This window comes from Nelumbo nucifera, chromosome 1 (assembly GCF_055504915.1).
Source record: "Nelumbo nucifera cultivar China Antique chromosome 1, China Antique-T2T, whole genome shotgun sequence".
In the NCBI taxonomy this organism is placed as follows: Eukaryota; Viridiplantae; Streptophyta; class Magnoliopsida; order Proteales; family Nelumbonaceae; genus Nelumbo; species Nelumbo nucifera.
Window position 1 is genome coordinate 206542682 of NC_142649.1, and position 14034 is coordinate 206556715.

At 38.5% G+C, this 14034-nt stretch overlaps 1 protein-coding gene across 1 annotated transcript; it reads right to left on the bottom strand.

The window, feature by feature from the left end:
• Positions 1 to 685: 685 nt before the first annotated feature.
• On the bottom strand, positions 686 to 4154 carry LOC148804410 (uncharacterized). Its single transcript, XM_088901174.1, has 3 exons — positions 3632 to 4154; positions 1481 to 1596; positions 686 to 1384 (listed from the first exon to the last, which is right to left on the bottom strand). Exons 1-3 carry the CDS (start codon positions 4152 to 4154, stop codon positions 686 to 688), a joined length of 1338 nt encoding a protein of 445 aa, XP_088757300.1.
• Between the last annotated feature and the right edge of the window lie 9880 nt (positions 4155 to 14034).

Consider the following 14034-nt stretch of genomic DNA (forward strand, 5'->3'; position numbering starts at 1 on the left):
CTAAAGAACGAAAATAGAAAATTAGAATTCAAAAAATAGCTAAAATAATCAAGTATGAAAATGTCATTTGAGATAATATCAATGATAGTTACCATCAGTCCTAACTCTTTTTCTTGATGGCGATTTCATTATTGGAAATGTTGTCTCATTAGCTTTAAACATATCATCCTTCTCATTATCACCAAGTAATGGAGCATCCTCATCATTGTGCACTATCCAATCTTCCACAGCATCAACATATTCATGCCCAATTGGGTCATGACTTTCAGTTTTTCTCCCACAAGTCAATAAATGATACATTAGATGCAATGCAAGCATTAAAAAAAAAAAGTAATCATGAAACATAAAAGTAAAACACTTACCCATCCATCACATGCATGTTGTAATGAACATATACTAGGCCATTGAGCCTCTGGTGTTCTAACCTATTCTTTCTCTTCGTGTGTATACGTTCAAAAACACTTCAACTGCGTTCACATCCAGATGAGCTACACGTTTGGCTAAGGATCTGTACAGTAATCCTTTTCAAATTTGGAGTGTCACAACCAAATCTTGACCACCATTCACCTATATACAATGAAATAGAGTTAATTTAATTTATAAAATAAAATTGAAAATTGAAATAATAAACATGTTATAAGAAAAAAATATTTGTTACCTGGAGGCGTTGACTTAAATGTCTTCACTAAGAAAGGTCTTCCAAATTACCACGACAATTTTCAAAAAGAATAAGCTCTTTGTTCAACTTTATTTTCACATCATCTGATTTGATTGCAAGCTTTTCAATGACATAAAAAATTGTAGACATAATAGCCAGGGATTTAACTTTTGATTTCGGATCATAATGGAAGGTCAGGTTAAAATAATACCCTGCAAGTTGAAGCCTCTGACCCATTTTTCTATTCCATCTTCTATCAATAATGTCCATGATTGGGCCATATTTAGCTTTCTTATAATTAAAAAACTTTTTCAGTGATTCTTTTGCCTTCAACATTGCATGATACATATACCCCATTGCAGGCCTAAACTCAGAATCTGCAAGTCTCAATGCACTAACAAGAGGTGATGTGAAACTTTCAATCATTTTGCATTGTGCCCAAAATTCAGAATCCAAAACTATTTGTATTACTTCCTTCCCCTTTGCATCTTTTGCATACCTAGAATCAATAAAACTCCAATCTGTCACCAAATTTTGCAAATCATGCATGTGCTTCAAAATGCTATCCAATGCAATGAAATTAGTTGCAAAATGAGTGGTTTCATGACGTACTATCTCAGTCCAACCAGGTCTCTTCCTTAGCATTGAGAGTACAAAAATATGATTGTAGACAAATTTGGTAATTCTAGATGCACGTTGAACCACATTTGCAACATAATCTATTTCCTAAATTTCCTTTAACATCAAGTTTAGACAATGTGTTGCACAAGGTGACCAATATATCCATGGAAATTCTGCTTCCAACAATCTTCCTGCAGCTACATAATTTGCAGCATTGTTAGTGACCACTTGAACAACATCTTCTGCTTTTACCCAATCAATAACTTCCTTAAACAAAAGAAATAAATTCTCTGCACTCTTTACTGTTTCAGAAGCATCTACAAACTTCACAAATGTAGTTCTTGTAGGACAATACACTAAAAAATTAATCAATGTTTGGCTATGTGTATTTGTCCAACCGTCAGCCATTATAGTGAAGGGATGAGAGATCCATCATATGGATGGCCGAACCCTGTAGGAAGGTAGGGCGAAATTTCAAAAATTTCTCTCTCTCCCATGTGGGAATCGCATTCCCTGTTTTAGAAAAACTGCATTTATCAAGGATCAATCTTGAACCAAGAACCGAACCAGATCTGAACCAAAAGGAATGAGAGGGATACACCTAATACGAAGAAATAGTATCTCCCAATGAAAGTGTTCACGCCCAAAGAAAATCTCTAAAGACTGCTCCCATTGAAGATGACACAGTGTAGAGTGGAGCAGAATCAATAGTATTCTTCCCAAGAACCGAACCCTTCACAAGAATTCGATGGAGGCAGTGAGCACAACTTCAAATCAATCTTTCTCCAAAGACTGATATCAAGAACTGATCTTGATCACTCCCACAAAACTAGGGAACGAACTGGCAGTATGGCGGCGACAGGAGGAGAACGCGGGGAGAAGACGCAGTCACACTGTGTTCGACTTCTCTCTGTGCTCTGAGATCTTGTATCTCTGAGATTTCTAGGATGAGATGAATGGTTCGCCCCCTCCTTTTATAGCCTTAAAGAGAGCTCCTAATCTCATTAGGAGTTTCCTAATCCAAATCTGTATTTGGATTAGGAGTTCTCTTTAAGAGATAAGGATAAACCCTTATCTTATTTGCAGATTAGATCAGCTCTCTCCTAATCTCATTAGGAGGTTTCCAGATCTGAATTTGTATTCAGATCTGGACTCACTGAGTGGATAGGGTAAGACCATATCCTATCTGCTGATTTAATCCCAGATCCGCCCCCTTAATTAACTGATCATATCAGCCTAGTTCGAAATGGGCTTTTAGGCCCATGAAGTCTAAGTGCTCAAACTGCTTTCGAACTACTGCCCAGTTGGGCTTCTTTGTATGGCATGGGACCCAAACATTGATCTACACATCCGCCACATGGGTTCAGCCCAGCCTCTGTTACAAGGCTTGGTCGAATTCATTGAAAATACAATGAACCCCCTGAAGCCCCCATCACATGGACTCCTAATGGGCCCAACACTTACACTAAGTGGTCCATGGGCCAAGCCACCTTATAAAATCCCAGGGACTGTGGGTAGATGCAAGATTAGCCCATCAGATATTACCCTCAATGGTCTTACACTTAACCTTTCAGCCCATAATGATCATACACTGCCCGACAAGAGATGACCTTTCCCTCGGCTGCAAGGAACAGTGCTACACTCTCTACTCACATGGATCCCGGGAATTAAAACCATTTTGCAAACAATTTGAAACCATAAAATATATATTTATATCCGTATATAAAATATATTTTGCAAAACAAATTTCAACGATTGAAATCGGATGCCGGCAGTCTTGATTTCCATCAGAGAGAGTGCATCCCCTATCATTACCTTTGTCCGACAAAGGGGTTGATCCTGTCACTATGATCGCCCACTCAGATGAATTCTCGGACTGTCCCAACATACCCAGGTTTTGACCCCCGCTAAGGATCTCATTGATTGGCATATCAAAGACAGCCAAATCCGATACCTAGTGCAATATCATAATCGAGTCTAGGGGTCAGGTGTAACTTTCCAGTTTTTCCCACTAATCACCAAGGTCCAGGGCAATACTGAAAATCTGGTCCGGTTCAGGGTTTCAAGTAAACCTACACTGCATGTACCTCGGGTCTCACCCTGGCTGTTGAGACAGGCCACCCCAACACTTGGCGGCACACCAGTGTCAGCCTTAGTAGGATAAATCTCCTTAGACTTATCCAACGGTTGTGAACATTCTAAACTAACACGAATCTCATTATGTGTCCAGTTTAAGGGTATTACACAGAAACACACCGCAATAACATGAATCAAATATGTACTTTATTCATTTACAATAAATGTCATAATGTACATCAATCTGATTGGAGCTAAGGGCATACACTGTCTAACATATAGTGCAACCATATGTAGCCCAATCCTTACGGAGTTTATCAACTGACATTTGCACCTCTTGAATTAAATCCTTCAACAAATTGGTCCTACATTTATGATATGAAAGAGCTTTGTACCCTCGACCAATAGTAGCAAGGGCATTCAACATATGCTGAAAATATCTTGAACGCAAAGCATTCAAGGGAATCCAAGCATCACACAACCACTTCATAACAACATGGTCCACATGATTAATTGCTCCCTTAGATGTCAATACACTCTTAATTCCAGGTTGTGCACCTGGAGTGGTCCGTGGAGCAAAATGGCTAGTTATTAGCCTTGAAGATGCTTTCCCCTTTCTCGATGATGTAGTTGGTTTTTTCCCTTGATAGGTATCATGTGTACTAGGTAGATTCATTTCTCTAATCTCAATATCATCATCATTATCATTCCTTCCACATTGTGCTCTACTGTCAACAAAATTCATTGGTTGCTTTTCACTTCTTTTTTTGTCATTGATTTCATTCAACGATTGCTCCATTTTGAACCTTACATCATGGGGTACTTTATGACAAATTGCAATCTCACATTTCCTTTAGGCAAGATGTTGTTTCATCCTATTAATCCCTCCCCCTTCAAAAGTCTTTTGACAATAAAGACATGTCATTGACTTTGATCCATTAAGAGGTTCAGCTTTAAGGGAAACATGCTCCCAAGCAGAATCAGTTTTTCCCCTAACATTTAAGCCAAATTAATTAAACAAAGAACTAAGCATCTGATCATCAAATGAAGTTTGAGGGTTCAGCAAGGCATATAATCAACAAGAAACTAATACAAAAATACAAGCAGCAATTTTCTGCTAGAAAATCTATCAACTTATCATCTGCTACTCCTAATTATAAAGTATAAAGTACTCACTAAAAGCCTCTGCCTAGCTGGTCCAAAGAAAAATGATGAATCAAATGAAGAACAAACAGGGGTTGATGATCCAAATGAATCACAATAATTCAAAAAATCAATTAAATCACAAAAAAAATCAGAAAAAAATTATACCTTCAGGGTTTCACTGTCGAGTGCCGATAATGGTGGTGTGACAGTGGATTCACTGCTGGTGGGCTTGGGCAGTCGGGCTTGGTCATAGGAAAATTGCCACTGCAAGCCTACAAGTGTTGAGTGCCAAGTGGATTCGTTGTCGTTGCAAGCCTGCAAATCGGGCTTGGGCTCGCTAGTGCAAATGCCGAGTGCTGAGTGCCACTATTGAGTGTCGAGTGCCGAGTGCCGCTGCAAGCTTGCCGTCTGCCGCTGCAAGTGCTGGATCTTCTCGTTGTTGGACGCCGCTGCAAGTGCTGGGGTGAGGGTTACTTTTCGCCGCTGCAAGCTCGCCGGTCGCCGTTGATGTGTATCGTCGTTGGATGCCAGAGGTGATGGCCGCCGTAGGTGATCGGTCGATAGGGTGTGAGGGTTGAGAGGAATGAGAAGGGAACTCGGGAAAATGGGAAATAACCCTAAAGCTAAAGGGAAAATCGAATAAGGATTCAAACTAGTTGGGATATAATGGGTATTTTATTTTTTGTTTTTTTATTTAAAACATTAAAAAATAAAAATCTTAACCCGCGAATGACCGCACATGTCAACGATTTTTTTGACTTTGCAGCAACGTTTTTTTCAAATTTTCGGTTTCTAATAAAACCGGACCCGGATGGCTGACCGGTTACCAGTTTATGTTCCACATCTAACCCACAACAAAAAGGTGTGGGGCTGTTGACTTATTGCTTGCATAATTTCAATTTCACCTAGCTGACGATGTTACAATATCAAATAATACTTAATGGCCTATGTTTCTAAGAAATTCAGCCTAGCTTCTATGCTATTTCTCAGAATCTCAATTTATTATTATATTTGTAATTTATATTGCTAATCAGTCGAGTTACTTTCCACCGTGGCATTGCCTTTGAAGGTGTAGAGCTCCATCGTCCAAGCTTGCTTGTATGGAGAAATCCACAGAAAGAATTAGGTACACAAAAGTCTAAATCTCCACCTCAAAAGCTAATTTAATTATCAATGGCTTTCTCCGATTTCTTTAACATTAATTAATCTTAAGAAGTAATCAAGAGAGATACAGAAAGTTGAGGGAATGTTCTCAAGGCCTAGCAATTTCATTTGTACCGAGACAAAAGTATGATAGTGCAAATTTTGAGCTATTATTGTTTTAAGTTTTACTTTATTTTGTTTGTTTGCATTGTAAATGAACCAAATCAAAATAAACCTTAAAAGAAAAGTGAATTAAAATTTATTCTCTTCTAATTTGTATAAGTGTACAAGAAAGTATAAACAAAAGCTTTCCCTTTCCGTTTCTCTTATCTTATAATCAAGTGGAGAAATCTTGTGGTCAACACACCAGCCCATTTTATGCTTTGTTTGGTTTTTTATTCAGTCAAGCTCGACCCTAAAATATCTTTTACTTTTATGATCTAAAAACAGATGATAGACCAGAGAACTTCACATCAACCTCACACAAGGGGCACCCCACAACGTTTCACAGAACATCCCAGCCGTGTATTGAGATTCTGAGATTATATCAGTGCCTCATGGGCACCATACATGTACATCTTAGTGTGCATCGAGAACATCTCTCATATTTGTCATTGGGAGATGTTCCTAAGACTGCCTTTGCAAAAAATGTAAAAAGAGTATAAATCCCAGTTCAGAATAAATTTGCATTCTGCTTCACTTTGTACTGTATTTGACAATATTGCATTTATACATTGACAAATGACAGATTAATACATATTTACATTGATAATAAAACTCAATTTGAAAGTTGTACAAATGCAAATATATAAAATATAAATATATACAAAATATAAGGTTTTGTATTCTACAAATTTACATTTATAATCTTTCAAACTCAGCAGATGTAAAAATACATCAATAAAGAAAAAACATATAGCCGACATAATATTAATGCCACTCTCCGCCGCTTGTTGGCAAAAAAAAGGAAGGGATTGAGAGGATTTAGGTTGAAGCATCGCGGGCATCAATGTATCATTGAACTGGAATCTCATTCATGTCTCAATTCTGGGGATTTTCTGAGATGATACGACGTTACAACCATAGCCGACGATGTTATATCTACTGAAAATTCAGGATAAGACGGCAAGCGTTGAAGTTCTTTTTTTCACGCCGAGAATGGAAATTCAAGAAACTAAAATGTCAAAACAAAATCATAAATTACCGAAGCATCCGTTTCCGCTCTCTCTTTTTTCCCAATTGAATCAAAATTAACAAGAAATTGTATGTAATCAAGAACGAGCTAATATTATCATTTATCGTCTATTTAGATGGGCCCAAAGAGATTTGACAGTTGACTTAAAAATTGATTTTATGATAGAAGAATTCAGCGAATTAGAACCAAAAGGAAAAAGGAAAAATAAACCAAAATACATAATAACAAGATGAAAATTAAAGTAACAACAAAAAAAAATATGGCAAAAGAGATTACCTTAGGGAGTTAGGGGGTGGGTATCTCTAATTGATCCATGGACAGAGATCTGATCTGAACTAGCCAATTTGAGAAGAACGCAAGAAGAAAATAAGTAGATGAGGACATAAGGAGCCAAATGTTAGAAAGTTATGCCCTTAGCTCCAATCAGATTGGTGTACTTTTTGACATTTATTGTAAATGAATAAAGTATATAATTGATTCATGCCATTGTGATATGTTTCTGTGTAATACTTTTAAACTGGACACTTATGGGACTTGGGTTAGTTTAGAATCTTCACAGCCGTTGGATAGATCTGGGGAGATTTATCCTGCCAAGACTGACACTGATGTGCCGCTAAGTTGGTTGGGGTGGCTTGTCTTAACTGCTAGGGTGAGACCTGAGGTACATGCAATGTGTGTTTTCTTGAAACCCTGAACCGGACCAAATTTCAGTATTGCCCTAAACCTTAGAGATAAATGAGTAAAACTGGAATGTTACACCTGACCCCTAGACTCGATTATGGTACTGCATTAGGTGTCGGATTTGGCTGTCTTTGATATGCTAATCAGTGAGATCCTTAGGGGGGTCAAAACTTAGGTATGTTGGAACAGTCCAAGAATTCATCTGAGTAGGTGATCATAGTGACAGGATCAGCCCATTTGTTTGACAAAATGAATGATCGGGTAATGCACTCTCTCTGATGGAAACCTAAACTGTTGGCAATTGATTTCAAACGTTGAGATTTGTTTTGCAAAATATATTTATATAGAGATATAAATACATACATACATATATATATATATATATATTATGGTTTCAAAATATTTACAAAAGATTTTAGTTCCCGGGATCCATGTGAGTAGAGAGTACAACACTATACCTTGCAGCCGAGTGAGAGGTCATCTCTTGTCGGGCAGTGTTTGATCATTATGGGTTGATAGGTTAAGTGTAAGATCATTGAGGATAATACCTGATGGGCTAATCTTGCATCTGCCCACAGTCGTTGGGTTTTTATAAGGTGGCTTAACCCAAGTACCATTTAGTGTAAATGTTGGGCCCATTAATTAAGAGTCCATGGTGATGGACTCAGGGGTTCATTGTCTCCTACAGTGAATTCGACCTGGCCTTGTAACAAAGGTTGGGTTGAACCCATGTGGTTGATGTGTAGGTCGATGTAAGGGTCCCACGCCACACAAAGAGAGCCAACTGGACAGCGGGTTAAGGAGTAAGTGGGCACATAAGCTTAATGGGCCTAAAGCCCAATTCAAACTAGGCTTAATTTAGTTAATTAAAAGGGGCAAGATCTGATTTATAATTTGATTAGGATTAACTGAAGCATAAGATAAGTCTTATCCATTTAAGAGTCAATATCCAAATATCAGATTTGGATCAATAAACTCTCTCCTAATTAGATTAGGAGGCTGGTCCAAAGAAGACTATAAATAGGGGCAAATTTCTCAGATTAACACATAGCAATCTGTAGAATTCTCTCCTATTCTTGCCATCTTTACCCAGTTCGATCTCCACTTGTGGAATTGATCAAAAAGGTTCTTGATATTGTTTCTTGGTTAAAGAAACAATCTGAAGTCGTGCTCACCAGCCCCTGTTCGATTCTTGCTAAAGAACCCTGGTACTTACTGAAGACCCATCCTACTGATCTTTCTTAATCAAGGCTTGAACCTTAGGCACAATTCTTTATGCATGTTTTGAATTCCTTGTGGTGGTAATAATGCTTATATGTGGCATTTATGCTTAGGGCACATAAATAAGGATAAGTGCATAGAATGACACCTAATGATCATCTCCCAAAAATTGGGCATAAATTTTTAATACTGAATGAGAGAGAGAGAGAGAGAGAAAGAGAGAATTCCCCTTCCAAGTATAGAGACTATTATACTTTCTTAAACTTTGATGATTAGTAAATGAGAGTAAAACATTAGACCAATGAATTTCTAGCAAGCTATGAATGCATATACTTAGATAAATTAGACCAGAAACTGATTGTTTCCTGATATAGATTCGATATGAAAAGAAAAGAAAGGAAGGTCACAAACAAAAGAAAAGAGAGAAGAGAAAAAAAGAAGGAAGAGAGAAAGAAAAAGTGTGGTTCAATTGATTATGTCGCCCCACCAGATTAGTATTTATATATTGCATCTTAACTATAATGGAGTTACATAAATACCCTTGCTGAAGCAAAAATAAATATAAAGCAATATATCTAGCCTAACTACCATGCAATAAATATATAAAACATATTAATGGGACCACCCACACACTAACAATTAACAACTACCTCTATGCTCTCCCTCAAGTTGGGAGTTTATATTATTCCTTCCTAATTTGCATAGATCTGTCTCCAACTTGGGCTTTATAACCCCCTTAGTGAAGATATCAACTAGCTACATATCTGAGGCAATATATGGGAGACACACTTCTTGAGATGCAACCCTCTCTCAGGTAAAGTGTCGATCCACTTCAATGTGCTTAGTGCTGTCATGTTGTATCAATTTATAAGCAATATTAATTGTCATCAATATTGAAGTGGATCCACTCCACTAGCCATAGAATTATATTCAGCTTCAGCATTGAAGTGAGCAACAACATTTTGTTTCTTACTCCTCCAAGAAACAAGATTTTCCCTACAAAAGCACAATACCCGGAGGTAGATCTATTGTCATCAATACAACCGACCCAATCAGCATTTGTGTATGCTTCTATTTTCATGTGAGCATTATTCTTGAAGAGTATACCTCTCTCGTGACATCTTTTCAGATATGCAAGTATCATTTCCATTGAAAAAAGGTGGGTGGTTTGGGAAGAATGCATGTACTGGCTAACAACACTGACAACATAAGAAATGTCCGGTCGTATTAGGAAAAAATAAAGAAGTTTTCCAACCAACTGCTGATACATAATTCTATTTTCAAGAGGCTCTCCACTTTCTGCACTTATCTTGTGGTTTAGTTCAATGGGCGTGTCGGTTGGTCTAACTCCTAACTTCCCAGTTTCTTCCAACAAATCAACAATATACTTTCTTTAAGAGATAAAGATGATATGCTTAGATCTAACTACCTCAATTCCCAAGAAGTAGTTTAGTTCCCCCAAATCTTTTACTTCAAACTCTTGATGAAGAAGTTGCTTGAAGACGTCAATCTCACCAATGTCACTTCCCGTTACTACAATATCATCAACATAGACAACAAGAAAGGTTAAAGAGGAGTTTGTTTTCTTAAAGAAAAGGGTGTGATCTGATTGAGCTCGAACATAGCCATATTTTTCTAAAGCCAGTCTAAATCTATCAAACCAGGCTCCGGGGGACTGTTTCCGTCCATATAAAGCCTTCTTCAATTGGCAAACCTTCCTTTTGCCTCTGCACCATAAAAACTGGGGGGCAACTCCACATACACCTCTTCTTGTAAATCTCCGTTGAGGAATGCATTCTTAACATCCATCTGAACCAGTGGCCATGAGAAATTTGCAGCAATGGATAATAAGACTCTGATAGTATTCATCTTGGCTTCTAGTGCAAACGTTTCCAAATAATCTGTGCCATAAGTTTGTGTAAATCCCTTTGCAACCAATCCGGCCTTATACCTTTCTATAGAGTCATCAACATTATATTTCATTGTAAACACCCATACACCCAACAGATTTCTTCTCCTCAAATTGGTCAACCAACTCCCATGTATTGTTTTTGACAAGGGCATCCATTTCTACTTTCATTGCATCTTTCCACTCAAGTACCAATAAAGCTTCTTGCACTGTTCTAGGAATAGGAATAGTAGCAATAGAGGCCAGGAAGGATCTATAGGATTGTGAAAGTCCATCATAAGAGAAAAACTAGGAGATACAATGAGTAGTGGATGAAGTAAAACGGTGCTTCCCTTTACAAATTGCAATTGGAAGGTCATGGTCATCTGAAGGTAAGGGTTGAGGCTCAATGGTGTTAGGTATATCATCTGCAACATTGGGCTCAGTGGGCTTAGTAGTGGTCGTACCTAGATCTAGAGTTGTAGAAAGTACTGGGATCAGCCTGGACTATTGAGAACCAAAATCAACCTATACAGCATAATGCAACTCGGAGGGTGGAGCGACAATCAGCTTGCTATGTACTCATAGGCGAGGAATTGTACCGCAGGTCGCTAACGCTCCCTACCTACACTGCTTTCGCCCAGCTGAAGAGAGCCAGGTGCTATGAGAGATCCACGAAGGGTACTCTCTCTACTACTGAATACATTAATCGAGCCAAATGTCTTTTTGATAATTTATCTATTGTAGCCAATCCTGTTAGCTCTATAGATCTTATACTTTATGTATTAGTCGAACTATGTCTAGAATTTGAATATGTTGTTACCACTATCACCAATTGACCCGATATGGACCAACTAGGCATTGATGATGTCTTAGGCATTCTATTCAGTCATGAAGCTTGGCTAGAACAACATCATACCCAACCTTTGGATACCATGCCCACAGCCAATCATACTTCCTACAAAGGCAAAAACTAGTCCTCCCAAGAGCAGAGCTGAAATTTCTCAAATAACCGAGGCAGAGGTCACGGTCGGGGCAGCAATCATTTCAATGATAATGGAGGCATAGGTCGTGGTCGTTCCACTATTATTTGTCAAGTTTGCAACAACCCTAGACACGGGGCACTAAAATGTCGCAGACGATATGATCTCAACTTTAACAATGTACAAACTGAAGAATTTACATCTTCTGCTTATCATGGAGGATTCTCTTCAAATTTTGATCCTACATGGTACCCGGACTCCGATGCCACACATCGCATGACGCCCGATGCTGAAAATCTACAAAATTAGTTCGAATATGGTGGTTTAGATCAAGTCAATGTAGGCAACAAAACAAGTCTGCCAATTGCTCACATCGGTTCTTCTACTGTCTCTTATAACTCTCATGCATTTTAGTTGAGTGATTTAATGCATGTTCCTACTATTTCAAAAAATCTGTTATCTGTTAGCAAGCTCACTCGCAAAAATGATATCTATTTTGAATTCCATCGTGATTGTTTTGTTTTAAAGGACTATACAGGGAGAACAGTGCTTCAAGAACCCAGTAGAGACGGGCTTTATTGCTTCGGGTAGTCTTAGCATCAAGAACACTTTTCTAGTTGCTTTTGTTGATGAATGCACTACAGTAAATGGTTGGCATCAAAGGTTGGGCCATCCTATCCTTCACGTTGTAAGGTAAGTAATATCCAAGTTTGGATTACCATTCTCCACTGACAATTTTCTTCTGTTGATGACTATAGTAAGTTTAGGTAAAAGCCATATGTTACATCTTCCTTCTTCAAACAACTAGTCTAGCAGTCCCTTAGAATTAATTTATTTAGATGTTCGAGGTCCTACCCCGATTCAGTCAAATAATGGTTACAGATATTATGTAATTTTTGTTGATGATTATAGTAATTTTACTTGGTTGTTCTTGATGCGAAATAAATCTGATGTTTGTGAAATTTTTCTTAAATTCAAGAGTCATGTAGAGGTTTTGTTTGAAAGAAAAATTAAATGTCTACAATTTGATTCAGGAGGGGATTATCGACGTGTGTCCACCTTTCTGGCTCCTCACAGCATCACCCACTAACTTGCTTGCCCTCACACTCATGAACAGAACGATGCTACTAAAAGAAAACATAGACACGTCATCGAGTCTACCCTGTCTCTACTAGCTTCCTCCAATCTCCCATATTCCTTCTACGATGATGCTTCCTCCACTACTATCTACTTGATTAATCGGCTTTCTACATCATTGTTACAAGGCGCTTCTCCCTTCACCACCTTGTTTGGTAAGACACCTTAATATAATTTACTTCACACCTTCGGTTGCTTCTACTGCCCTCTTCTCTAGTCGTACAACCACGACAAATTTTCTTACAGACCTCTTCAGTGTATATTCGTCGGCTATAGTAACTCCCACAAAGGATATAAGTGCTTATATCCTTCCTTTGGTTGGTTATATATTGCTCGCCATGTGGTGTTTGATAAGAGCTCCTTCCCCGGCATAACCTCTTCTCCTCCAACTAATTCACCGAATCATACTGGTGTGACTATTCATGTGTCTCCAACCTCATCTTCGCAGGTAGCATGACTAGTTGATCCATCGGATCCACCGTCTCCAGCACCATCATCAGCTACTTTTTCTTTGTCCCCAACACCATCACTGGCCCCTCCATCAACTACTTTGACATCGTCAACTTCTCCTCCTCCACCGCACGACACTTGTTTAATACAAGATTTACTTGATGCCACCGCACCGGCTACCCGTCAACACCACAGGCTTACTCAATCTCAGACTGGTTCTCTTCCATCACGATGCAATGGTGCATCTCGTTATCCTGTTCCTAGAGCTCTCTTAGTCACACTGTCAGATATTGCTATTGAATCATCCTGATTCTATAAGGCAAATAAAGATCACGCTTAGCGCGAAGCTATGCCCCGTGAATTCAATGCTCTTGTAAATAACCAGACTTGAAAACTCATCCCACATCAATCACACAAGAATGTCATCGGCATCAAATGGGTTTATAAAGTAAAATTATGGGTTGACAGTTCTATTGATTGTTACAAAGCTCGTCTCGTTGCACAAAGGTTTAGCCAGGTTCCAGGCATTGACTTCATTGACTCTTTTAGCCTGGTGGTTAAACCGGTCACCATTCGCACAATTCTTGCTCTTGCCATTTCTTTTGGTTGGCTTCTTCGGTAGTTGGACTTTGATAATGCCTTCCTCAATCGTTATGTATCGGAGGAGATCTATGTTCGTCAACCCAAGGGTTTCGAGGATCCGGCTTCCCCCTCATATGTTTACAAACTTAACAAGGCTCTCTATGGCCTTCAATAGGCCCCATGTGCGTGTTACTCTCACCTCAGCACTCATCTTATTCAACTTGGCTTTCACATATCAGTAGTTGATCCTTCC